The 26,381-nt window shown below is 47.1% G+C and overlaps 2 protein-coding genes across 3 annotated transcripts in view; both read right to left on the reverse strand.

Annotated features, from left to right (window-relative positions):
• LOC105491293 (interleukin 34) overlaps positions 1 to 3,354 on the reverse strand; it is a 74,530-nt gene extending 71,176 nt beyond the window's left edge. For both annotated transcript variants that reach the window (XM_011757538.2, XM_011757536.2), the window contains exon 1: positions 3,198 to 3,354. The gene's annotated coding sequence lies outside the window, so the exon portion shown is untranslated. The remainder of the gene's footprint in view (positions 1 to 3,197) is intronic.
• An 8,318-nt stretch (positions 3,355 to 11,672) lies between these two features.
• Positions 11,673 to 26,381, reverse strand: part of LOC105491292 (splicing factor 3b subunit 3) — a 53,744-nt gene continuing 39,035 nt past the window's right edge. The window contains exons 16-26 of the mRNA XM_011757535.2: positions 23,201 to 23,323; positions 22,029 to 22,183; positions 19,799 to 19,973; positions 18,522 to 18,727; positions 18,268 to 18,424; positions 16,291 to 16,416; positions 15,352 to 15,564; positions 14,709 to 14,807; positions 13,703 to 13,846; positions 12,640 to 12,744; positions 11,673 to 12,165 (exon numbers count right to left, since the gene is read on the reverse strand). Of these exons, the coding sequence (XP_011755837.1) occupies positions 12,025 to 12,165; positions 12,640 to 12,744; positions 13,703 to 13,846; positions 14,709 to 14,807; positions 15,352 to 15,564; positions 16,291 to 16,416; positions 18,268 to 18,424; positions 18,522 to 18,727; positions 19,799 to 19,973; positions 22,029 to 22,183; positions 23,201 to 23,323 (1,644 nt within the window). The 3' untranslated portion in view covers positions 11,673 to 12,024. The remainder of the gene's footprint in view (positions 12,166 to 12,639; positions 12,745 to 13,702; positions 13,847 to 14,708; positions 14,808 to 15,351; positions 15,565 to 16,290; positions 16,417 to 18,267; positions 18,425 to 18,521; positions 18,728 to 19,798; positions 19,974 to 22,028; positions 22,184 to 23,200; positions 23,324 to 26,381) is intronic.

Consider the following 26,381-nt stretch of genomic DNA (forward strand, 5'->3'; position numbering starts at 1 on the left):
CTGTACTTCAGCCTGGGCAACAGAGCAAGACTCTGTCAAAAAAAAAAAAAAACAGCTGGGCGCGGTGGCTCACGCCTGTAATCCCAGCACTTTGGGAGGTTGAGGCGGGTGGATCACAAGGTCAGGAGATCGAGACCACAGTGAAACCCCGTCTCTACTAAAAATACAAAAAATTAGCCAGGCGTGGTGGCGGGCGCCTGTAGTCCCAGATACTCAGGAGGCTGAGGCAGGAGAATGGCGTGAACCCGGGAGGCGGAGCTTGCAGTGACCCGAGATGGCGCCACTGCACTCCAGCCTGGGCGACAGAGCAAGACTCCGTCTCAAAACAAAACAAAAAAACAAACAAAAAAAAAAACTCCTTATCATTGAGATCAAATCCAAATTCTCACTTGATCTTCAAACTCTTCAAAATCTTATCCCCACCGCCTCCCCTCAACTCATCTCCCACTCCCCCTCTCCCTGCAGCCTACGTCAATAGCAGACAGGCATCTTGTGCACGTCTCTCCCTGGTTCCCAGCACCAGGGCCGGCCAACCCAATCAATGTTTGTTGTCTGAGAAAATGAACACATGGATTTTCTGCCTGTCCTTTATGGCTAATTCCAGTACCTTCCCGAAGGCTCTGGAGTGCAGCCTTGAGTTTCACGGTAAGGGCTCCTTGGGGCTACTGCTTTATCTGTGTGATCTCATGTAATTCTAGGCCAAAGATATTAACACATCCATTCGCAAATGAGGAAACGGGGGGTCAGAGAGGTCCAGTGACTGCCCACAGGTGGGAAGTGGTGCTGCCGGGGCCGGAATCCAGTCCGACCAGCTCCAGAGCCTGTGCTCCTTCTGCTGAACCATGTGCGTAACCTACCCCAGTGACAGCAGGCTGGGGCTGGGCAGGTGCACCTGCAGACGTTCCGGGAACTCTCCAGTCTGTCCAGGGATCCCTTAAACCTGCATGTTGAGGAGGGTGGCTGAGAGATAAGAATGGCGGCATCCAGATGTGACAACAGAGGTGGATGAAAGCTTGGGGGTCCCCCCGAGGGAGGCCTGAGCTTGATGCTCCATGTGTCAGCTTTGGGACAGACAGAGGCCTAGTCAAAATATCCTCGAACAGGCAATGAAGCCTTTCACTCTAGTTGCCGTGAAGCTGGGTAAGAATAGGATCTAGGCCAAGAAGATGTCCTTGACCTTCTCAATTTTGCCTGGCTTGTTAAAGCCCCAGGCTTGGGAAAGAGGGGGCCTCCAGGGGTGCTTGTTAAGCACCAGGTCTTATGCTAGATGCTTCACAAACAGCATCTCTGACTTCCAACATTCCTAACAAGTTTTTGTTTTTGTTTGTTTTTGTTTTTGTAGACACAGGGTTTCACCATGTTTTCCAGGCTGGTCTCGAAATCCTAGGCTCAAGCAATCCACCCACCTCAGCCTCCCAAAGTGCTAGGCTTACAGACATGAGCCACCATGCCTGGCCCCTAACAAGTTTTATAACCTCGATTTTACATGTGAACTAACCGAGGCACAATGAAGTTATGTGGTGGAAGTTCATGGTCAGGCAGCTACTGCATACGAACCCAGGCTAGTCAGCCTTCTAAAAGCCAAGCTCCTAACCACTACGCTAGACGGTCTCTGTCCCCTTCCTGAGAAATCCCAGAGATCTCAAGTCCCCCGCCCAGCCCACTCTCCCACCATGGCCCTGGAAATCAGTAAATTAGTCCCGTAATTCTCATGAGTGAGCTGACCCCACACATAACATGAGCTGAGCTGCAAAAATGTTCTTGTCCTTGGCCCGGAGTATTCATTCTGGATGCAGAATAAACTCCAAGGAGAAGGGGGAAAAACCAACAACTTCAAATACCAAAATAAAAAAAAAGTTATTTCCACAGAGTTGTCCATTATTCATTGCAAAACACCTAGAAGCAAATCAACTTCACCATCAGTGGACAGAGGCTGCCCGCCCAGGGGTGGGTCTGTTAACTTGGTGAATACCATGTGGACCTTAAAACAACATCTAGTTAGTTGGTTTATGTGCATTTAAAAATAAGTGCAAAGTTGGCCAGGCACGGTGGCTCACGCCTGTATTCCCAGCACTTTGGGAGGCCGAGGTGGGTGGATCACTTGAGGTCAGGAGTTCAAGACCAGCCTGGCCAACATGATGAAAGTCCGTCTCTACTAAAACTATAAAAATTAGCTGGGCGTGGTGGCGGGTGCCTGTAATCCCAGCTACTCGGGAGGCTGAGGCAGGAGAATCACTTGAACCCAGGAGGCAGAGGTTGCAGTGAACAAAGATCACGTGGCTGCACTCCAGCCTGGGTGACACAGCAAGACAACATCTCAAAAAACAAAAGAAAAGAAAAGTGTAAAAGCAGAACACTTCATTTTAATTTCAGAAATCCCATCTGCATGAGAAAGGTTTACCTGCACTGTTGACTTTTTTGCCTCTTTCCTTTAAAGAACTTGAAATCAAGTTTTTTTTTTTTTTTTTGAGACATAGTCTCACTCTGTCGCCCAGGCTGGAGTGCAGTGGTGTGATCTTGGCTCACTGCAACCTCCACCTCCCGGGTTCAAGTCTGTCTCCTGCCTCAGCCTCCCGAGTAGCTGGGATTACAGTCATGCGCCACCACACCCAGCTAATTTTTATATTTTTAGTGGGATGGGGTTTCACCATGTTGGCCAGGCTGGTCTCAAACTCCTGACCTCAAGTGATCCACTCATCTCAGCCTCCCAAAGTGCTGGGATTACAGGCGTGAGCCACTGTGCCCGGCCAAATCAACTGATTTTTGATAAAGTAATACATGCAAGTGATAGTTCACACACACAGTACATTAAGGTCCAAAGACCTACGGCAATATACAGTGGAGCAGTGCCCCATGACCCATGCCAACCATATGAGAATGTAGGTTTGTCAACTGACTAAACTCCGAAGGGCACACACAGAGAAATGACTTGCTTTATGGTTATGTGGATCTGTTTTTTCCAGCAAGGCTGATGAAGGCAAAGGTGAAAAATTGAAACCCAGGGCAGACAGTTCTGCTGAGGCATACTTCTCTGAGGCATACTTCAGAGAGTCTTGGCTGGGACTGTCTTTGTCAAGTCTAGCTCAAGTCCCTCTTTCTGGGATCGGTGAAGCAGCAGCAGAATCGGGGTGGGGAAGCCAGGCCGTCAGAGGCAGAGGAAAGCCAGGCGTGGGAGAGAAAGCCTGATGCCTTCTTACCTGTTCACGTGCCAAGCCTCGGTCTCCTAGGGTTTGCTGGTGGCCTTAAGGGGTTCCAGGGCCCCAAGCAGGTGCCTAAGGGCCACGGGCAGTGGCTGCCAGGTGGGAGAGGCTGAGGCTGCCCCCAGCCTACAGTCCAGGCTTCCCGTCTGATGAGAAGGGCGGGGAAAGCAGGCCTCTGCAGCTCTGCTCAGGAACCGAAGCCAGCAGGGGCGGGGCAGGGCCACGTGGCCCCCGCCTGCCTTGGAGTGTGGAGTAGGAGGGAGCCTTCAACCCAGAGGACCAGCCAGGGGACTGCTCTGACTGAGGGTGCCGGCCAGTTGACTACGAGAAGTCCCCAGAACCCAGGCCCTGGCTCCCAGGCAGCTTGGACTGTTTTAAGGGACTACCCCAGCTCCTCTCCAGAACACTCGGACCCGGACAAAAGCCTCTTCTCATAAAACTAAAAGCCAGGTGATGGGGAGTTGGGTGTAGTGACACAAGCCTGTAGTCCCAGCTACTCAGGAGGCTGAGGCAGGAGACTCTCTTGAGGTCAAGAGTTTGAGGCTGCAGTGAGCTGCAATTGCACCTGTGAATAACCAGTGTGCTCCAGCCTGGGCAATATAGCGAGATCCTGCCTCTAAAAAACAAAACAAAACAAAACAAAAAACTGAGTGATGAGGTGGTGACTGGTGTGTGTGTGTGTGTGTGTGTGTGTGTGTGTGTGTGTGTGTGTGTGTGTGTCTATGGGACTGGGGGTCCATTAGGTGGAAAAAAAGGTCTTTCTCTGATACATCATCCCTGTTGAGCACCAATGAGTTACCCAGTCTACAGATAAAGACATGAGCTCCAAAAGGTGAATAATCTTTTTTTTTTTTTTTTTTTTTTTGTGGCGGAGTTTCACAGCAGGGACTACAGGCACGCTCCACCATGCTCAGCTAATTTTGTATTTTTAGTAGAGATGGGGTTTCACCATGTTGGCCAGGCTGGTCTTGAACTCCTTACCTCAGGTGATCTGCCTGTGTCAACCTCCCAAGTGCTGGAATTATACACGTGACCCGTCACGCCTGGCCTTTTCTTTAGACAAGGTCTCACTCTATTGCCCAGGCTAGAGTGCAGTGGCATGATCACAACCCACTGAGGTCTTGATTTCCTGAGCTCAATTGATCCTCCCACCTCAGCCTCCCAAGTAGCTGGGACCACTACACCCAGCTAATTTTTATTTTTTTAATTTTCTGTAGATACAGATGTCTCCTATGTTGCCCAGGCTCGTCTCAAACTGCTGGCCTCAAGGAATCCTCCTGCCTTAGCCTCCCAAAGTGCTGAGATTTCAGGCTTGAGCCACTGTGCCTGGCCTTGGGTAAGATTCTTCACCCCTTTTCTGTGGCTTGTGCCCAGGAGTTAGAAACCTGTCTGAGCAACGTAGAAAGACCCCCATCTCTGCAGAAATAAAAAATAAATAAAAAATTAGCCAGGCATCATGGTGGCTCATGCCTGTAGTCATAACTACTCAGAAGGCTTAGGCAGGAGGATCACTTGAGCCCTGGAGGTCGAGGCTGCACTAAACTATGATTGAGTCACTGCACTCCAGCCTGGATGACAGAGCAAGGCCCTGTCGCTTTTCTTTAAAAAAAAGGAGAGAGACAAAGAATCTTACCTAAGATTTCCCGGCTGGTTACTGAGATCTGACCCCAAAGCCAGGCTTTCCTGAGGGACACAGGACCTGTCCTGGTGTAACATGTGGCCTCAGACCCAGCACTTATGGGAGTTGAGGTCCTTTCCCTCAGCACCATCACCAAAGGTACAGCCATTCTCCCTTCACCTGGGTCAGAGCGGGCACCTGCAGGGGTATCTTCAGGATCTCTGCCGAGTTTTCATAGCAGGCTTCCTGATTTTACTAGACTGCATTTGGATTCATTAGGGGTGAGCCAGTGGGGGAGGGAGAATAGAAGAAGGGCTGTGTTCAAAGCCTCCAACTATCCAAGAGGGGAGTCTGTAGTGTTTCACTGAATGTGAGCACAAAATCCTTGATTCAGGAACCTCTTATTAACATCTAGTCTTTCACAGCTGAGCTAGTCTGGAGTGCTGACCTGGCTGGATGCAGTGGCTCATGCCTGTAATCCCAGCACTTTCGAAGATCGAGGTGGGCGGATCACCTGGGGTCAGGAGTTCCAGACCAGCCTGGCCAACATGGTGAAACCCCGTCTCTACTAAAAATACAAAAATTATCCGAGCGTGGTGGCAGGCACAATCCCAGCTACTCAGGAGGCTGAGGCAGGAGAATCTCTTGAACCCGGCAGGCAGAGGTTGCAGTGAACTGAGATCACTATACTCCACCCTAAGCGACAGAGTGAGACTCGGTCTCAAAAATAAAAAATAAAAAAAAGAAGAAAAAGAATAAAAGAAGAAATGCCAACCTAGTGATAATAGTGCGTTTTACTCTGAGTGCCAATGCATGCCACAAGTAGTTGTTCATGAAATGTTTTCTCAATTGGATCGACAAAACTGGATTCCTGGTTTGGCCCTGAACTTGCAACAGGACAATAATGCCCACGCTGGAATGTTCCCTAACTCCCCACCCACCCCCAAGGCAGTGGCCACACAGGCCACACACACTCTCTGCAAGGCCCTGCTGGGAAACTCTGCCAAGGCGTTGATTCATTCGTTGGGCAGCTCGTGGGAGGGCAGACAGGGTGGAGGTGATGGGGGCACAGCCACAGATCTCACTGGGGCCTCACAGAAGCCTGAACACCCCCTGGTGCCCTTTCTGGGGTCTCTTGGCTTGGAATGATGCCCCTTTCTTTCAAATCATCACAGCAGGTCCCCCAGATCTCCCAGGGCCAGAGCCCTAGGTCAGTGGACAAGCCTCAGAACTCCTGCGCACTCAGTCATGTGCGTTTGTGCTACCATGACCCCAGGAGACCAGTTTTTGTTTTTTGGTGTTTTTGAGACAGGTTTTGTTCTGTCGTCCAGGCTGGAGTGTAGTGCCGCAATCACAGCTCACTGCAGCCTCAAACTCATAGGCTTAAGAGATCCTCCTGTCTCAGCCCCCCTACTTGCTGGGACTATAAGTGTGTACCACCATGCCTGGCTAATTTTTGTATTTTGTAAATACAAAAAAAAAAAATTTGTATTTTTGGAGAGACGGGGTTTTGTCATGTTGCCCAGGCTGGTCTCAAACTCCTGGGCTTAAGGGGTCCTCCTGCCTTGGCCTCTCAAAGTGCTGGGATCACAGGTATGAGCCACCATGCTGGGGCCCAGTAGATCAGTCTTATTCTACCAATTTACAGGCAGGAAACCAAGACTATGCTTAGAGGCTAGTAAGCCCAGGTCATCTGACTCTGTACACAGTGCTCTCTTCATGAACTTCGCTGCCTCTTGGCATTTGGCAAGTGGAATCTCGTTTCTAATTGCTTTATGAGGCAGCATTGCCTTTCTCCAGTTACAGCATCGACTCCCTGAAGCCGAAGACACCCCAGCGTGTCCTCGCAACAGCTGGAGGCCCTAATAATCCACAGGAAATGGTAGTACGTCCCTTGACCATCACGTGTCATTAGCTTATACACGTGTCATTAGCTTATATACTCACAGCTCCAAATTAGTGACTTCTAAGCCTAAACGCTACCAAACAACCCAACAAAAGCACCTCTCCTTTCATTCTGACACTGCAGTCAGACAAGGGAGAGAGTTCTGTTGAGTGGACCTGGGAATTTAAAACTTGAGGACCAGGATCTGGAAGGCAGAATGGGACGTGGGAAACTGAGGGGGGCTTGCCTCTGGGCACTGCCAGAGATGCTGGATTTGGGGGTGGGGTGGGGTAAGGTGGGGCTAGCAGGGCCCCTCAGCCATTCCAGATGGGCTGGCCCAGCTCCTCCAAATCTGAAACTTCCAGACCTGGCTTTTTGTTTTTTTGTTTTTTTTTTTTGAGACGGAGTCTCGCGCTGTCGCCCAGGCTGGAGTGCAGTGACCGGATCTCGGCTCACTGCAAGCTCCGCCTCCCAGGTTCACGCCATTCTCCTGCCTCAGCCTCCCGAGTAGCTGGGACTACAGGCGCCGCCACCTCACCCAGCTAGTTTTTTTTTTTTGTATTTCTCAGTAGAGACGGGGTTTCACCGTGTTGGCCAGGATGGTCTCAATCTCCTGACCTCGTGATCCACCCGTCTCGGCCTCCCAAAGTGCTGGGATTACAGGCTTGAGTCACCGTGCCCGGCCCAAACCTGGTTTTGATAACTTTTTTTTTCCTTCATTTTGAACAAGCAGCAATGTTCACTCATTGTCCATCACAGCTACTGATCATAACACTGGACTATGAAGCAGACACATGCCCAGACATCACCAGCAGACTCTTTGTTTTGAAACAGGGCTTCATGCTCGGGTTTTTAAATTTTTTGTAGAGATGGGGTCTGTTTCCTGGGCTGGTCTTAAACTTCTGGGCTCAAGTGATCTGCCTGTCTCTGGCCGCCCAAAGTGCTGGGATTACCAGGCACGAGCCACCGTATAACTGGGAGCAGACACCAGGAATCTATTCTGACAAATGAAGAGGGTTCTAACATCCTGCTGGGATTATGAGCCACAACTACAGGTTTCCTACCATTTCCCGACCTAAAACCCCTGCGGCCCACTCCCCACCTCTTCATTTTTCAGACTTGGGACCTTCTGATTTTTCCTGAAGTCCCAAGGCTGTGGCTGAGGAAATCAGACCCAGGCTGTAGGCTCTTCTGAAACTGGTGGCACGTCCTCTGGCAGACTCACCTCACCACCAACCTCACAGCAACAGACTGCCAGGTTATAAACTCTCCTCCAATCTCTGGGTGCAGAAAAGAGCTGGGAGGAGGTGGTTCATAGTAGGTGCCCAGTAAACATTTCTGGAAGAAATGAACGTAGCAGCCTCTTCTAGTGGGTCAGCATGTCTCCTGATGGCTTAAACAGCTCCTGGCTAAGTGCAGTGGCTCACTCCTGTAAACCCAGCACTTTGGGAGCCCAAGGTGGACGGATCACCTGAGGTCAGGAGTTTGAACCAGCCTGGCCAACAAGGTGAAACCCCATCTCTACTAAAAATACAAATTAGCCAGGTGTGGTAGTGCATGCCTATAATCCCAGCTACTCAGGAGGCTGAGGCAGGAGAATCTCTTGAACCTGGAAGGCAGAGGTTGCAGTGAGCCAAGATTGTGCTGCTGTACTCTAGCCTGGGCGACACAGTTAAGACTTCATCTCAAAAAAGAAAAAAGGAGTAACAGCTCTTGGTTGTGCTGGTTTAGTAGCCCACACCTGCCCATTTCAGTTCACCTGAACTTCACAGGGCGTGTTGGGCTGTCACTCAAATGTCAACCAACCATGGCCAAGCAGGTGTTTCAGAGTCTCTGCCTTGTCCCCGAAAGCCATCTGTTCCTCTCCTCCATTGCTACGTTTTCTGGACCAAGTTTGATTTCAGCAGCAGAGATGTTTCTTCTGAGCTCTACATATAGCCCTTGAAAATTAATTTTAAGGGTGTAACAAAAAATTCACATGTAATATTCCATATGCAAATGAGCAAGTGGATGACTCAACAAACACATGTCACTTCTACTTTGAATAGAAAACAGAGGCCGGGCACGGTGGCTCAAGCCTGTAATCCCAGCACTTTGGGAGGCTGAGACGGGCGGATCACAAGGTCAGGAGATCGAGACCATCCTGGCTAACCCGCTGAAACCCCATCTCTACTAAAAAATACAAAAAATAGCTGGGCAAGGTGACGGGCGCCTGTAGTCCCAGCTACTGGGGAGGCTGAGGCAGGAGAATGGCGTGAACCCGGGAGGTGGAGCTTGCAGTGAGCTGAGATCCGGCCACTGCACTCCAGCCTGGGCGACAGAACAAGACTCCGTCTCAAAAAAAAAAAAAAAAAAAAGAAAACAGAATTTAGAGGCTGGGTGTGGTGGCTCACACCTGTAGTCACAGCACTTTGGGAGGCTGAGCCAGGTGGACCACTTGAGGCCAGGAGTTCAAGACCAACCTGTTCAACACGGTAAAACCTCTTCTACTAAAAATGCAAAAATTAGCTGGACATGGCACATGCCTGTAGTTCCAGCTACTTGGGAAGCTGAGGTAGGAGGATTGCTTGATCTCAGGAGGCGGAGGTTGCAGTGGGCTGATATCGCACCACAGCCCTCCAGCCTGGGCAAGAGAGATTCTATCCCTGATAAAAAACAAGAATTTAGGACCAGGCGCAATGGCTCACACCTATAATCCCAGTACTTTGGGAGGCCAAGGCAGGAGGATTGTTTGAGGTCAAGAGTTTGAGACCAGCCTGGGCAACACAGGGAGACCCTGTCTCTACAAAAGTTTAAAAATTAACTGAGTATGGTGGCACACATCTGTAGTCTCCCCTACTCTGGAGGCTGAGGTGGATCGCTTGAGCCCAGGAGTTCAAGCCTCAGTGAGCTATGACGACTCCACTGAACTCCAGGATAGGCAAAGGAGTGAGACTGCCTCTAATAAAATTTTTTTTAAAAAATTAAAAAATAAAACAGAACTTAGGAATTTAAAAAATTTTGAAAGCCAGGTTGATCCCATCTGAATGCCTTAACATTTCTGGCTTTCCTCTAACAAGTTCAAGAAAGGCAGCAGCGTGGGAACAGCACACATTCTGGGGACCAGCGCTCTCCCTGCGAGACGAACCTTTTCCAGTGCTGGCAGCCGTCTCACTAGCAATACATTTACACCAACCAAGAAAAGCAGCATTCCAACTAGAACCCCCTCCTCCAAAGGAATGCTATTCTTGGCAAGAGATCTTCCAAAGGAAACATCTGCAGAACCTCTGCCCGTAAGGTCAGGGGAAAGCTGAGGCAGCTAAAAACTTTTCAGTCCCAGGATCCAAGTCACAAGGGCTTAGCAATGGAACAGGATGCAAGCAAACCCAAGGGCAGACCCCTCTGTCTGAGTTCTGCAGCAGCCTCTGGTGGGTTTTGCAAGGCTGGAGAGAGGTCTCTATTTACCTGGTTTCTCAGTCAAACCACAGGAGTCAATCAGGTCCCCTTAACAATTACACAGACGGGACTTGTCATTGAGCCACATCCAATCAATAAATTATAAACTTTTGTAGGTTCTGTAGCAACAGCTATGAAAATTCCTTTCCACATATTCAAGCCCAATTCCTTGTCCTAACCCTTTCTCTTACAGAGAACAAGGAAGCTGATGGGCAGACTTACAGAGGAAGCTCGGTGGTGACAACTCCTGATTCCACAGATTTTCCTTTCTTTCAGAACCCCCTAACTTCTGTATGGAGTGCATGTATTTCAATCAAACTTGAGTTAAAAAACACACAAGGAGCTGCTCAAATGTCTACACCGAGTTCCTCAGATGACTGCATGTCAGTATCATACAATTTGATAGAATGGATTTAGGGCCACAGGAAAAAATGAGCCCTGAAATATAGGTTTTCAAAATCTAATTCAGAACTACTGTCTACTATGCAAATTCATGAGCTAAGTGAGAAAAAAACATGTTATTTAGGGATTCGATTCCTGGCAAAACCTGGGTCTCTCTTGACTGATCTAAAACCAAATCATAATTCAAGATACTTAGTTCCATGAGACAGCGTGAGGAACCCTCTGCACTGGGCTCCGGGAGGTTCAGATTGTATCTCCTCACCACCATTCCTGATTCTAACCCACTGCTCACCAGATCAGTTGCTCAATTTAGGTAGCTGACCACATGCAGATGAAAGAATGTTATACTTCGTGAAGTATTGAGAACAGTGAGCTCGTTTCTCCAGGTTCAAGGCACAAGGACAGCCTGGAAGACAAGGGCTTCCCACACAACTAAACGGGGAACTCTCAGGGGTCGGCTGGAACATTTCTGGAACTGGGCCTCTTCCAGGGGACAGGCTCTCATTATACCCTAAAGGCCCTGTGGAACCCACCTGAGATGGGTGCTGCAGACAGGCCCCACATATACACAGTTCTCAGGGGCAGGGCAGTATCCAGGTTCTTCTGTACTGACCCTTCCTATGGTCCTATGGAGCCAAAGATCTCTTTAGGTGCTGTATCAGCAAAAGGGACATCTGTTAAGACTCCCCAGCTGGAATTCATGCTAAAATCCCCATACTAATATCCTCCGAGTAGAAGAGGAGGAAGAATCAGCCACCCTTCCTCAACCCAGTGGGAAAAGGGGTGAGTATCCACATGGTTATTGAGCCCATGTTTCATCAGCACAGCAAAAAGAACCAGGAAAAAACAAAGAAACTACCACAGACCTGGGGGTAAGGAGCCACAGAGTGTCCCAAGTCCAAGTAGGCATCTGGAAGGAAGGAGTCTACTCTAACTTAAGAGTCCTGCTCTAACTTGGGCTCAAACCTCCCACCTACATCCTCATCTCCAGAACAAGACACACGGACGCCAGTCACCTTAAAAACTAGGTTTCTGTTTCTTTCTGGGTTAGATTCTAGAGCAGCAGAACTCAGGAGTGATACTGTATCCTATCCAGTCCCACCACAGCCTTCCTTCCTTCCTCCCACAGAAATAACATTGTACAAAACTGTATTTACAGGAAAACCAGTTAAAAATTAAGGGTGTGTGCAAAAGTAGACAGGAGAGTCAGACATATCAATGTAGGGATGGCTTTGGGGAATGGGGGAATTGGGTTCCACACTGGAACCTGGGGTCATGTATCATGTACCAGGTGGGGAGAAGTATAGCCAATCTCAGCGCCAATCTGAGGGGAAGCCAGTCATTCCAGGAGAAGAGGTGAGGGGAGAGAGCTGTTGGCTTTCATAATGCAGTCTTAATTATCCAGTCACCCTCCTGCCACATGGCATGGTGGTGGGGGAAACAAAATACACAGTCTCTGGCAAGCCCCATAGGGAAAGGAGGGCTCAGAAGGCATAGCGGGTCCGGATATCCTCGAGTTTCTTGGACACCTCGGGTGGGGTTCGGTCCAGTTCTTCAGAGACGTTCTTTTGTTTGTTGGGTTCCATGGAATTGAACTGCTCACAGAGGTCTCCATCAATCACATTCTAAGATATGGAGAAAGCAGAAGGAAAAAAATGGTGAGATGCCCAAAGAAAATGGCACATGCTAAAGCAGCAGTTGTAGGGAAAGCTGTTTTTATTTTTTAGTTTTTGAGACAGGGTCTCAACCCTATCATCCAGATTGCAGTGCAGTGGAATAATCATGGCTCACCGCACTCTCAAAACTCTGCGGCTTAGCCTCCCAATTGGCTAGGACCACAAACGTGTGCCACCACGCCCAGACAGGGAAAGCTTTTTATTCTCCACTCGATACTTGAACCCCGCTTGTAGATCCAGGAACACTATCTAAGTTGACTCTTGGTACTCAGAGTTCAGATTGGCAGAAGCAGTGAAGCCTTTGCTCTGGCTGTAGTCTGCCCCGAGGGGAGCACCCTCCCTGGTACTATTCCCATCAGTCTGCTGCCTGTGCTGCTCCTTTACTCAGGATCTCCCTTTCCAGTTCAGATTCCCCCAACCTACCTTCACAGGGAAGTAGTAGGAACGAAAGCTGAGGTGGTCCCGCCCACAGAGAGGGGGATGTTCAGACCGCAGGTGCATTTCCACATGCTGGAAGAAGTCATGGTCCTGGCAGAAGAAACAAAAAATCTGTCACTCAGAAGTGATTTCAACTAGTCTAGAGTTTCCACAAGCACAACGAACAGACAAGCCATTCATTTTTACCATACAAACACAAGGGAAATATCTAATCACTTTCTGATAATCACAGGTTTTTCTGCTACAATACGATAGTTAAAATCCAAAAGGAGACCTCGTGTTGTCTGCAGTGCAAAAGAGAATGCCACACATAAAGAATGGTTTGTGAGGTCAGATTCCTGATCCCAGCTTCCTTTGCTGGAATAAAACATGCCGAACTCTGGCAAACCTAGACTGGACTCCATATGGTGATGTGTGCCCCAACAGGGATCATCCCATCAATCCTGGCAATCCTAGTCTGTGGAGTCCGGTTCTAGAGCTTTGGGCTCAGGCTAACCTTGTAAACTCGCATCAGACTGAAGCAAACCCTAGTACAGTATAAAAACAAATGGCCTGCCCGGGCGCGGTGGCTCACGCCTGTAATCCCAGCACTCTGGAAGGCCAAGGCAGGCGGATCACAAGGTCAGGAGATCGAGACCATCCTAGCTAACATGGTGAAACCCTGTCTCTACTAAAAATACAAAAAATTAGCCAGGTGTGGTGGCGGGCGCCTGTAGTCCCAGTTACTTGGGAGGCTGAGGCAGGAGAGTGGCGTGAACCTGGGAGGCGGAGTTTGCAATGAGCCGAGATTGTGCCACTACACTCCAGCCTGGGTGACAGGAGACTCCATCCCCCCCCCCAAAAAAAAAACAAAAACAACAACAACAAATGGGCCTTCCCTGGGTGGGGGGGAATCAAGATTCCTATCTCCCCAAGTACTTCCGTCAGTCTATAATTCCCAGAGCATTATTAATTATATGTGGGGACAAATGAATTTGACCTGTTAGGTAGAGTCAACACCAAGAAACAACCTTAAAAGTCAAGGCCAGAGTAATGTGGGTGCTCTCACCTCATGGGACGTGAATGGCACAAGGATGCCAATTCCTCCAGACAAGGTGGTATAGACAAGTGATTCTGAGCCTCCGGGGATCAGCGTAGTCTTCTGTAAGGACAGCACCGTCTCTCCGACATGGTAGTTCATGATCACCTCTGCCTGTGAGTCAGAAACAGACTAGTGACTGTGTGCGCCCTCAGGAGCCTCCCTGGACTCCCGAGAGCATGCAGTGCTCCCTAAGGCACATTTCACCATCTATTAACATCCAAAAACTATTATAGAGGCCAATTGTGGGAGGACTGCTTGAGCCCAGGATTTCAAGACCAGCCTGGGCAACACAGTGAGGCCTCATAAACCCATACCCACAAAATTTGTCAGATTTGGTGGCATGTACTCTAGTCCCAGCTACTCAGGAGGCTGAGGGGGAAGGATCACTTGAGCCCAGGAGGTGGAAGCTGCAGTGATCTGTGATCGTACCACCATACTACAGCCCAGGCAACCAAGTGACACCTTGTCTCAAAAACAAACAATAAATCCAAAAATTATTAAAACCTAAAAATACTTTAAAATTCTCACATTTACTTAAGGCTTAATGCCTCATAAAACATGCTAAAGTTACTGTTCATCATCTCTTAAACGATAAGAACCATTTTGTTAAATTTATCAAGCTTGCCATAAAAAAAAAAAGGAAAACACAAAGAAAATTATAGAAAACAGCAATCACTAGGCTTGTCTTCTAAAATAGAAAGTCCAGAGATCCTCTGTTAAAGCAGCATATACCTATAGGAGAAAGTAAAGCCCTGGACACACCTCAGAGCAGAGGACTAGGAATGGACTCTCTCGAAGGAACTTGCTACTCTCCAAGGAGATTTCTGCAGATTGGTAAGAAAGGACTGTGGAAGGACAGCACTCAGCACAGTCGTGTGCACTGTGAATAATTCACCAAAGGCAATTTCTCCAGTGACGGCAACAGGAGAAGTGCTAAGCAGCGCCCTCCCTGGGGCCCATTCTGCAATCTTACCTTCTGGGAGGCCCCATTGAGCAAGCCACGGTCCCACAGTGCTTTGTTTCCTGTAGGGTCCTCATCTACTTCATCATTGGTGTTAGGTGGGAGTCTCACCTACAAGGAAGTGACACAAGTCACAGTGCTGGGGCCCAGACCTGCTCACCTGGGTCGCCAAGCAACAGGTCTGGCCCAGGTCCTTGCAAGTCAGCCATAGGGGCACTGTCTAGACAGAGGCCTGAGCCCGTGTGTCCTGCACCTGCTCTGGTGGGCAGGAGCTGTGTCTGAGGAGCAAGAAACTCAAAAGAATCGACCCATGAGCAGGAGTTTAACACAGCTAAGGATAATACCAAAACCACACAACACAGACAACAGACATTCCAAAGTTCTTATAAAACGTAAAAAGAAATATTAGCCATTAGCTCAAACTAAACCTATCATTAAATCATGTTCAATAGAGAGGAGAGCGATAAACCAGAGAAAAATCCAAGACTAGTAAGAAGGCTTAAAGAACAGATTGCTTGTAGAGTTAGCTTTAGTAGGATGGAATTTTATATCCATTTTTACTCCTCAGAATTGATTCATCTTTGGCTTTACCCACAACAAACTGAGCCAGCTTTCCTACACATCACTGTAACCCAAGTGAACAACATCAACTCACCACACATATGTTGCCAAACTTGTCTGCCCCAGCAACAGTGTCATAGTCCAGGAGGCTGGCTGTAGTGACCCATCGAGGGTAGGTATCATCAGCAAAGATGATAAGCTGGTTTTCATTACGTTTGTAGCGAACCCAGATGAAACTTTCTTGGACGTCAGATACAATTACCCTATGTCCAATAGTCTGGATCCCAGAGATATAATTGGCAATATGCTGGGGAAAACAAGGACAATAGTGGGTGTAATCTTGGGGTTCAGAACCCAAAGAAAGTCCAGCTTTCCATATGACATATATAGGGTCAGCAGAACAGCAAATACCCAAAAACAGCAGTTAGCAATGAATTCTAGGTGGGAAAAAGAGCCAAATAGCTTTTAATATAGTGCAAATATATGCCTAACTCTCAGAGTTACATTCCTTACAGAAGCTAGCAAAATAGAAAGCTGGTTCTTGTTTGGTAAGTCAAGAAATGAGAATCCTCTACTCCTGCTCCTCTCAAAACTCAAGGGCTGGTGCGGTGGCTCACGCCTGTAAACCCAGGACTTTGGGAGGCCAAGGCGGGCGGATCATGAGGTCAGGAGTTAAGAGACCAGCCTGGCCAACATGGTAAAACCCTGTCTCTACTAAAGATACAAAAAATTAGCCAGGCGTGGCAGCGTGCATCTATAATCCCAGCTACTTGGGAAGCTGAGGCAGGAGAATCACTTGAACCCGGGAGGCGGAGGTTGCAGTGAGCCGAGATTGCACCACTGCACTCCAGCCTGGGCAACAGGGCGAGACTCCATCTCGAAAAAAAAAAAAAGTGCATAATTCTGAAGCTGGAATTGGGGTAACACTAGTCCTAATAAAGGTAAGATTTTAAAACTCAATGCCCACCACCCCACCAATGCCCCCGCCCTTGACATGTGAGCTAGATCTCAGCACCAACGCCAGCACACTTACCTTATTCTCGCATTTTCGGAGTAACTTCTTCTTTCCCAGGTCATAGACACGCAACAGCTTCCCCACACCAATCAACACCCTCCCTTGGAATGGGGCAATGGCAGCAGGGACCTCTTCCACCGGAGTCTATAGAGGAAAAGCACGTAATACAGCTATTACAAATGCCAGCCAGACACAGGCCCCACCTCTCCGCCTAGAAATGTCTTCTTTCACAGGAGCCTATCATTAAGAAACACACCAGTGATCTTATTTTGCTAATGAATCAGCGTGTTGGGGTGAACAGGTCCCACATGCTGCATTCACCCAGCAGAGGGATCAATGCTACAAGTGACAAGAAGTTCTGGTACCTGATGACAGCTGCCCAGAGCCTGTGCTTGGTTTAACTGGCCTCATGAAATAATAGTGAAGCCTTAGTAGCTAAGAAGTGACTGTAATTTGTGGAGGGACAGGAAAGAAATGCTAGTGGAAAATGACATTTTTTTTTTTTTTTTTTTTGAGACAGGATCTCACTGTCGCTCAAGCTGGAGGGCTGTGGCAGGCGTAATCACGGCTCACTATAGCCTGGACTTCCTGGGCTCAGGTGATCCTCCCACCTCAGCCTCCCGAGTAGCTGGGACTACAGGCATGTGCCATCACGCCCAACTAATTATCTGTATTTTCTGTAGAAACTGAGTTTCACCACATTGTCCAGGCTGGTCTCAAACTCTTGGGCTCAAGTGATCTGCTCGACTCAGACTCCCAAAATGCTGGGATTACAAGCGTGAGCCACTGCACCCAGCCTAGTGACATCTCAGTTGTAAAGGAGAGACAAATTTTATACGCAAAAGGGTCTATGAAGTATTTCTTAGAGGATACTCCCCTTATGGTAGGGTTGAAGGAATCCACATGCTGTCAGTGTGGAGGAGAATATTATTTTTATTTTAATAATTATGGTAAAACAGACATAACATAAAGTTTACCATCTTAATCCTTTTTTTTTGAGACAGAGTCTCACTCTGTCGCCCAGGCTGGAGTGCAGTGGCGCAATCTCAGCACAGTACAACCTCTGCCTCCCAGGTTCAAGCAATTCTCCTGCCTTAACCTCTGGAGTAGCTGGGGTTACAGGCGCCCACCACCATGCCTGGCTGATTTTTTATTTTTAATAGAGATGGGATTTCACCACATTGACCAGACTGGTCTTGAACCCCTGACCTCAGGTGATCCGCCCACCTCGGCCTTCCAAAGTGCTGGGATTACAGGAATGAGTCACCATGCCCAGTCATTTTTAAGTATACACTTCAGTGGCATTAAGCACATTTACTGTTGTGTAACTATCATCTCCAGCTTTTTTTTCATCTTCCCAAACTGAAACTCTGTACCCATTAAACAGTAACTTCCCAGAGAAGGCAGATGGAAAAGAACACTAAATCTTTTTTTTTTTTTTTTGACAGTCTCACTGTGCCAACCAGGCTAGAGTGCAATGGTACAATCTCAGCTCACTGCAACCTCCGCCTCCCGGGTTCAAGTGATTCTCCTGCCTCAGCCTCCCAAGTAGATGGGATAACAGGTACATGCCACCATGCCTGGCTGATTTTTATATTTTTAGTAGAGACGGGCTTTCATCATGTTGGTCGGGCTGGTCCCAAAGTGCTGGGATTACAGGTGTGAGCCACCGCACACAGCCAGAATATTAATTATTTAAACTGCTGAATTTTGGTCACAAATTGTTGCCCACTTATTAAAACAGTAAGAAAGGGACTGATTCAATGTGCATCCATCTCCCCATTATGGGTGGTTAGCACAAAGCCTTACTGTGGAATGCACAGGCACAAGAGCATCACCGCAGCTAGAAGGCCCCAGGATTTTCCATGTGCTGGTAAGAGACGGATTGGAATCAAGGAGCTGGTCCCCAAAAGACCTGACCCATAACATAAGCAAAAGTAAGAGAATTCAATAGGACTTAAGATCTAGGAGAACCACTCACTGGCTGATTCCTACCTTGTGCAAAAACTCCAGTTTTTCCCCATTGTTCACAAGCTTGTAAGTATAGACGAAGCCCCCTGCCACAGATCGGGGGTTCAGTATCAGGTCCTTGGCCACACCCACCAGCACATACCAGTCTTCACCAGTGTTGGAGAACCTGCACACAGCCACACTACACACAGAGTAAGAAGCAAGAGTAAGGCCTTCGTCAAAACCCAGAGAGCTCCTGTTCCAGGCTACCAAACCCTGAACTGTCCTGGGCTCCTTACCTAAAAGCTGCCTCATTCTGTTCCAGCTGGACAAGGTCCAGTGTGTTCCCCTGAATGGGATTCATCACTCGGATCACAGAGGCCCACTGCCCATTGCCAGCCTTGGGAGCTCCAAAGATAGATTCAGGGAGGTTTTCATTGAGGAATGCTGCTGCCATCTCTGCGGCCAGCTCCCGCTCATCCTCCCCTGCTGCTTCCACCATTTCCTAAACCCAAAAAACCAAACAACTGAGTTGGCATGTTCAGAGGTAGGGGCTGGCTGAGAAGAGGATAGGTAGCAAGAACACTCCAAGGGGTTTTTTCTTTTTTTTTTTTTTTGAGAAGGAGTCTCGCTCTGTTGCCCAGGCTGGAGTGCAGTGGCCGGATCTCAGCTCACTGCAAGCTCCGCCTCCCGGGTTCACGCCATTCTCCTGCCTCAGCCTCCCGTGTAGCTGGGACTACAGGTGCCCACCACCTCACCCAGATAGGTTTTTTTTTTGTATTTAGTAGAGATGGGTTTGTATTTTTTAGTAGAGATGGGTTTTCACCCGTGTTAGCCAGGATGGTCTCGATCTCTTGACCTTGTGATCCGCCCGTCTCGGCCTCCCAAAGTGCTGGGATTACAGGCTTGAGCCACCGCGCCCGGCCAGAAACTCCATTTTTTTATCCAACCCATCTGATTTCCCCTACTAAGACTACTCTGTCTTAAGACTACTCTTTAAGGCTGGATACAGTTCTATGTGGTTTAGCTATTTGGTTTTTGCTAGGCAATGAGTTCTAGAAAGAGCTGGTATTGTGGAGAACATGAAAGCTGTCTCCTTTGGGCCCAAATCCAGGAAATACAGTCTATTTTGGAAGCTCAAAGACTGGAGAATTCTGTTTCAGAGAGGGAACTTAATTGTGAATAAATGGAGGTCAGAGTATAGTCCTGGGTTACAAGAAAGGCTCTAACATGAAGTATTTTGGGGCAAAGGCCTCTGCTTAAAGAAGCTGAAAAGAGCCTAGATCTTTAAAAACAAAGAATATAACAACAATTACAGGAGTTTAAACTTTTGACAGAGTCTCATGTCCAGAGTGCCACTGGTATGCAGTGGAGTGTGCCAACATACCAGGAGTGCACCAACACACCAGGCTATCTTTCAAAATTTTTAATAGAGGTGCGGTTTTGCTATGTTGCCCAGGCCGGTCTCAAACTAGCAATCCTCCCATCTCAGCCTCCAAAAGTGCTGAGCAGTTTAAACTTTTCAACATAATTTCACAAATCTTTTAACAGAACCCCTGAACGTTAGTCTCATTACCTCTGCCATCTGCTGCTTTCTCTGAGCTTTTGTGGCCTCAGTGTAGGCATTGTGGTCCGTTTCAATGATAATAAGGTTGTTACTCTCAGGGTGGATGACAAATTTCCTGGGTGTGTACTGCAGTGGGAAGGCTACTTGATTGAAGACAGCACCGAGCTTCTCTAATGCCAAAATGCTGTGACAGAAAAGCAAGGCAGTTACTTAATACTCACTCAGGACCTAGAAATTGGTGGTGAAATAGGCTTTGAGCAGTCAGTAAACACATCAATCCCTGAAGCTCTAACGCTGGCATTAGGCAACATTAAACAACAGCCTCCTAATCTAGAAAACTGCACTGCAGACAGAGAGATCCGGGAAGGGCCTTCCCATTTGGCAACACCCTACCACAATTCATGGCAATTCTAGTTCTCACCAATGAAACACAAACGATTGTCAAGATTTTTTTTTAATCACTCTAATGATAATAAAGCGCCCAATCCCAAATTTGTTGTGAACACTGCAATTACCTGAACATATATGGTATCTGTAGTGACTGTGCTTCATAAAATAAAGTGGATGCCTTTGTGAACAAAAATCACCTCAGTTTTGGAAAACTTTGACAATGCAAGAGACAGCAAATAGGGGACCTACAAATTTCTGTCAAATTGAACAGAGATGCACACATAAGCCAAACTATGTGCAAAACGGGCAGAACCCAGGTACCCTAAAAAATATAGTTACCTGATCTCTAATGATGGAGTTTTATTTGTAGTTTATTCTCTACATTAAAAAAGATACGAGCTGGGCACAGTGGCTCACGACTGTAATCTCAGCACTTTGGGAGGCCGAAGCGGGCAGATCACCTAAGGCTAGGAGTTCAAGACCAGCCTGGGCAACATGGGGAAACACCAACTCTATTGAAAATACCCAAAAAAAAGCTGAGTATGGTGGCACGCACCTGTAGTTCCAGCTACTTGGGGGGCTGAGGTGGGAGAATCTCTTGAGTTCAGGAGCTCAAGACCAGCCTGGGCACCAAGGTAAAATCCTGTCTCTATTTAAAAAACCACAAAAATTAGCCGGGCATGATGGCATGCGCTTATAGTCCCACCAGGTACTTGGGAGGTTGAGGCAGAAATAGCTTGAGTCCAGGAAGTTGGGGCTGCAGGGAGCCATGATCACACCACTGCACTCCAACCTGTACAACAGAGCAAGACTTTGTCTCAAAAAAATAAATTTAAAAATAAAAATAATTTTAAAAATGAACTGCCCCCAAGCACTATGCTTTTATGTCTCAGTCATCTTCCCTGATTTAGTTTTGGGGGGAAGTAAGTTCTGCTCCTAGGAAAGCCTAAAAATCTGTAGGGATCATCTAAATCTATAGGAATTCAGGAGGTAGGGACCACAGATGAGGATACAAGGCTGGCTTAAAAGACAAGGGGAACACTGACAGGCAGGTATGCATGTGGGTGAAGCGTTCCAGCACAGGCAGAGATTTAAAAAATATTAAGTGGTGTAGAGGAGTGCAGGGAGATCAATTCTGCTAGAGCAGAAGATAAATACAAAGATGACAGAAAGAAAAAGGACAATGACCATGAAAAGACGCTGAAAGTTGCTGCAAAGAAATTTTGAGAGCTCACTTGATAAGCAATAGTGATTAATTTATCAAGAGGCCACAGTTTCATTATGAACAGCCAATAATTATAACCAGGATGTGAACAACTTCGGTGGCTTAATTTTAAAAGCCCCCAAAAACTTGAGGAAGCCAAACTGACTGGGTTATTTTAGGTTCTTTTCCATCTTGCAAGCAATATTACATATAGTGCTCAAACTTCACATCAATATTATCAGGAAGAACATTTCTGTCAACTTTTTTCATGTAGGTTAAAATTTAAGATTTAATACCACAAATGGCAAGACAGAGTAAGAAAAGTTATCAATGTAGTGATCCAATACTTGCTCTAAAACTAGTCCAACTGCAATGCCCTTTCGCTAGAAAACAAAAATCTGAAATCTCAGGAAGATTGGACTGTATTAAAGCTTTGCCTTGAAAGTCTTAACAGAAGCTAAAATACCGAAACTTGGCTCTCAGGTACTAAAATGCTGAGCCAAATGAAGGTTTCAATTGCAACACACAAGCTTCATGGTAAAGTCAGCTCTCTGCCACCTCTTCACAGCCTCCTCCAACACTCTGGCAGAACCAGTCTGAGCCCTTGGCAGAAGGCTTCCTGCTGAGCTTCACTCACTCACTCACCGCAGGGTGTTGGTGGAGATGGCCACAATGCCCTCGGGACACTGTTCCGAGGCAAAACCCGATGCAAATTCCAGTGTCTCGTAAGACAGGGGGGTGAGATGGAAGCGAGATTGGTAAGAATAGCTCAACCATGAGCGGCTTGACATGGCCAATACCTGAGGGGAAAAAAAAACAGCTCCAATAAGGTTTGGGAAAAAATACAAACATGGTAAGGTGACCAAAAGCCCTATCCCCAAATTTCAGTCTGCAGAGTATCCTAAGATATTCTAGAAATCTAACAGGCTATCTTAAGAAAAAGAGGGCTAGAGAGAGGCACCATGGCTTAGCATATGTGAAAAGCATGGGCTACGAGCCATATGATCTAGACTAATCACTTCATCTCTCAAAGCCTGCTTCCACGCGTATAAAATGAAAATAGTACCACAAGGCTGGGCAGCTGCAAGAATTAAATGGAATGAAGGCCAGGTGTGGTGGCTCATGCCTATAATCCCAGCACTTTGGGAGGCCAAGGCGGGCAGATCACCTGAAGTCAGGAGTTCGAGACCAACTTGGCCAACATAGTGAAACCCCATCTCTACTAAAAATACAAAAATTAGCTGGGCCTGGTGGCATGCGCCTGTAATCCCAGCTACTCGGGAGGCTGAGGCAAGAGAATCGCTTGAACCCAGGAGGCAGAGGTTGCAGTGAGCCACGCTTGCACCATTGCATTCCAGCCTGGGCGACAGAGTGAGCTCCATTTCAAAAAAAAAAAAAAAAAAAAGAATTAAATGGAATCAGTTAGCACAGTGCCCAGAAACATTAACATTCTTAACTATAAAGGATACAATGTTTCCTAATCTCTTTCACATTAGGTAGTTAACTTGACACTGATCTAAGACTGGGATAAAACCTGAGAATTCTCATGGCTAGTGGTGTCCTAGAGGGGAGGTTTCCAGCCCTATTTGACCAGCCAGAGGGCTAAAGGGATCGATATCTCAACCCAACTATAACCAAATCATGACACGGTGCCATGGAGCCCCAGTGAGGAAGCTCTAGGTTAGGAAACTCAGGACTTCCCACATGAAGGAAACCAATCAAGATGGAGTGGCAAATGAGTAAAAGTAAAGCTTACAACAAAGATGGTGCTACTAAAATCCCAAACATGTTGCCTGTCCCCAACCTTCATTACTTACTGCCTCCTGGCCTTGCATTCGGACTCGGAACAGCTTCACAGGACGGGACCCCAGGTACCGAGTGCGAGTGTCAGACAAATCCCCAGTGACAGGGTCCAGGACAGTCCTCAGCAGCACACCGTTCTAATCAAAAGAAGGGGAGCAGGTGAAGCCTAATGGAAGCTTATCAGCTATGACAGGAAAATCTCTCCCTTGGCTACTTCATATAAGAAATTAGAGCAGATGGAAAGAAATGACTTGGTTGTTTAAAAAAGATCCTAACAATCAGATAGCCATTCATTCATTCTCTCACTAAATCACTTAATCATTCAAAATTATGGAGCATCTACTAAGTAAAAACACACTTATTTTTCACTATATCTTCTTAATATTTCTTTTTACCATGTATGTTAAGTCCTTCTTCACTATTGTATATTTCAAATAAATAATTAAATAACCACAAAGACCATGGTTCCTAAACAGCACTTCTTCTTTTTTTTTTTTATTTATTTATTTTTTTTTTTTTTTTGAGACGGAGTCTCGCTCTGTCACCCAGGCTGGAGCGCAGTGGCCAGATCTCAGCTCACTGCAAGCTCCGCCTCCCGAGTTGACGCCATTCTCCCGCCTCAGCCTCCCGAGTAGCTGGGACTACAGGCGCCCGCCTCCTCGCCCGGCTAGTTTTTTGTATTTTTTAGTAGAGACGGGGTTTCACCGTGTAGGCCAGGATGGTCTCGATCTCCTGAGCTCGTGATCCGCCCGTCTAGGCCTCCCAAATGCTGGGATTACAGGCTTGAGCCACCGCGCCCGGCCAACAGCACTTCTTAAAGGAACAAGGTTCCTAAATGGAATGACTAGTTTGGGGCTGGGGCAAGAATGTTATGTGGGGACACTTTCTTGTGCAACAAGGCAAGGAAACCCCTACAAATTGTGGGGTCATGTTAAAAGGACAAAGGAACTAACTTCAAATAGAAATTCCTACTCTTCTAGAATGAGGCAATTTACCAACCCCCACCCCCCTCAAAAAAAAGCCAGGTGAGGTGGCTCACATCTGTAATCACAGCACTGTGGAAGGCCAAGGAAGGATGACTGCTTGAGGCCAAGAGCTCAAGAACAATCTGGCCAACATAGTGAGACTCTGTCTCTGTTTAAAAAAAAAAAGAGGAGTTTTAAGCACAAATACAAAAAAATCCACAAGTTTATGATGTTACTCTATTTTTTTTTAATTTTTATTTCTTGAGACAGGGTCTCACTGTCACCCAGGCTGGAGTACAGTGGCACAATCTTGGCTCACTGCAGCCTCCACCTCCCAGGCTCAAGCAATCCTCCCACCTCAACTTCCCAAGGAGCTAAGCTCAAGTGATCCATCCACCTCAGCCTCTCAAAGTGCTGGGATTACAGCACCTGACCAGTGTTACTATAAAAAACAGCAACAAATCCACTTTACGGGTCCCCACTGAAGGGAGTGCTGTGGCTCTCACTCCTTACCCTGAAAACAGGTGAACAATGGGAAAAAAAGTACTTTTCCTTCTCCTGTATGAACTGAGAGTAAGCAAAGAAATGATGCAAATTTTGTCTTTAGAACTCCAACTAATTAAATCCCAAAAGAAATAAATCATTTTCCAACTACTAAAGAAAGAATGAACCTAGGCAATGTGTGTAATAGCTGTAAGTAAAAGGTTGATGGGAACTTTAACACAGATACAGATAAACATCCCAACATCACTGTGAGTAGGACAACCAGACATTACACACCTCCTGACATGATGCAATAGGAGTAAACAGCACCACCTATATTCCTGTCCCCCTCCCCTAATAATGAAATCTGAATCTAACCAACTTTCTTCTTCTGCAATATCCGATACTATAGCTACCCCAAGCCACATGTGGCTAGTCAGAACTGAGACAGGACCCGGCGTGGTTTCTCACACCTGTAATCCCAGCCCTTTGGGAGGCCAAGGTGGGTGGATCGCTTGAGCTCAGGAGGTCAAGATCAGCCTGAGCAACATGGCAAAACCCCATCTCTACTAGACACAAGAAAAATTAGCCAGGAGTAGTGGTGCACACCATAATCCCGGCTACTCAAGAGACTCAGGCATGAGAATCGCTTGAACCCAGGAGGCAGAGGCTGCAGTGAGCTGAGATCACACCACTGCACTCCAGCCTGGGCAATGGAGTAAGACTCTGTCTCAAGGAAGAAATTATTTTTTTAATAAAAATAAATTTTAAAGAGAACTAAGACGTTAAGTATAAAGTGCCAAATACCAGATTTCAGACTTAGTTTAAAAAAAAGAGAGAGAAAAAAAGGTAAAATAGCTCAGCAATTTTTATATTAACTACATGTTGGAATGATTTTAGATATACAGAGTTAATAAAACATCAAAACTGGCCAGGCACAGTGGTTCATGCCTGCATTCCCACTAGCACTTTTGGAGGCCAATGTAGGAGGACTGCTGTAGGCCAGGAGTTCAAGAGAAGGCCAGCCTAAGCAACACAGCGAGACCCTGTCTCTGCTTTTTTTTCAAAAGGAAAAAAAAAAACATTAAAATTACTTTTTTCCTGGCCAGGCGCGGTGGCTCAAGCCTGTAATCCCAGCACTTTGGGAGGCCGAGACGGGCGGATCACGAGGTCAGGAGATCGAGACCATCCTGGCTAACCCCGTGAAACCCCGTCTCTACTAAAAAATACAAAGAACTAGCCGGGCGAGGTGGCGGGCGCCTGCAGTCCCAGCTACTCGGGAGGCTGAGGCAGGAGAATGGCGTAAACCCGGGAGGTGGAGCTTGCAGTGAGCTGAGATCTGGCCACTGCACTCCAGCCTGGGTGACAGAGCGAGACTCCGTCTCAAAAAAAAAAAAAAAAAAAAAAAATTACTTTTTTCCTGTTCGTGGCTACTAGAAAATTTAAATTACACCTGTAGCTCACCTTACATTTCTAAGGGACGGCATGGTCTAATACTCTACCCATCAGCTTGATACAGAGGATACGGGAACATTGAACACACAAGGAATGACTTTAAAGTCCAGAAGGTGGGAAATGCTACAAGACAAATGATCTTATCTTGTAATGCTTCAAAATGGGGTAGGACAGTTTAAGAGACATAAAAAGACAGATGAAGCAAATGGAAAAAGCATAGACTGCTATGCTGAGATCCTGAGGACAACCAACTATAAAGACACATTGGGGGAAAGAAGAACAGGGAAAACTG

This window comes from Macaca nemestrina, chromosome 18 (genome assembly GCF_043159975.1).
Source record: "Macaca nemestrina isolate mMacNem1 chromosome 18, mMacNem.hap1, whole genome shotgun sequence".
NCBI lineage: Eukaryota > Metazoa > Chordata > Mammalia > Primates > Cercopithecidae > Macaca > Macaca nemestrina.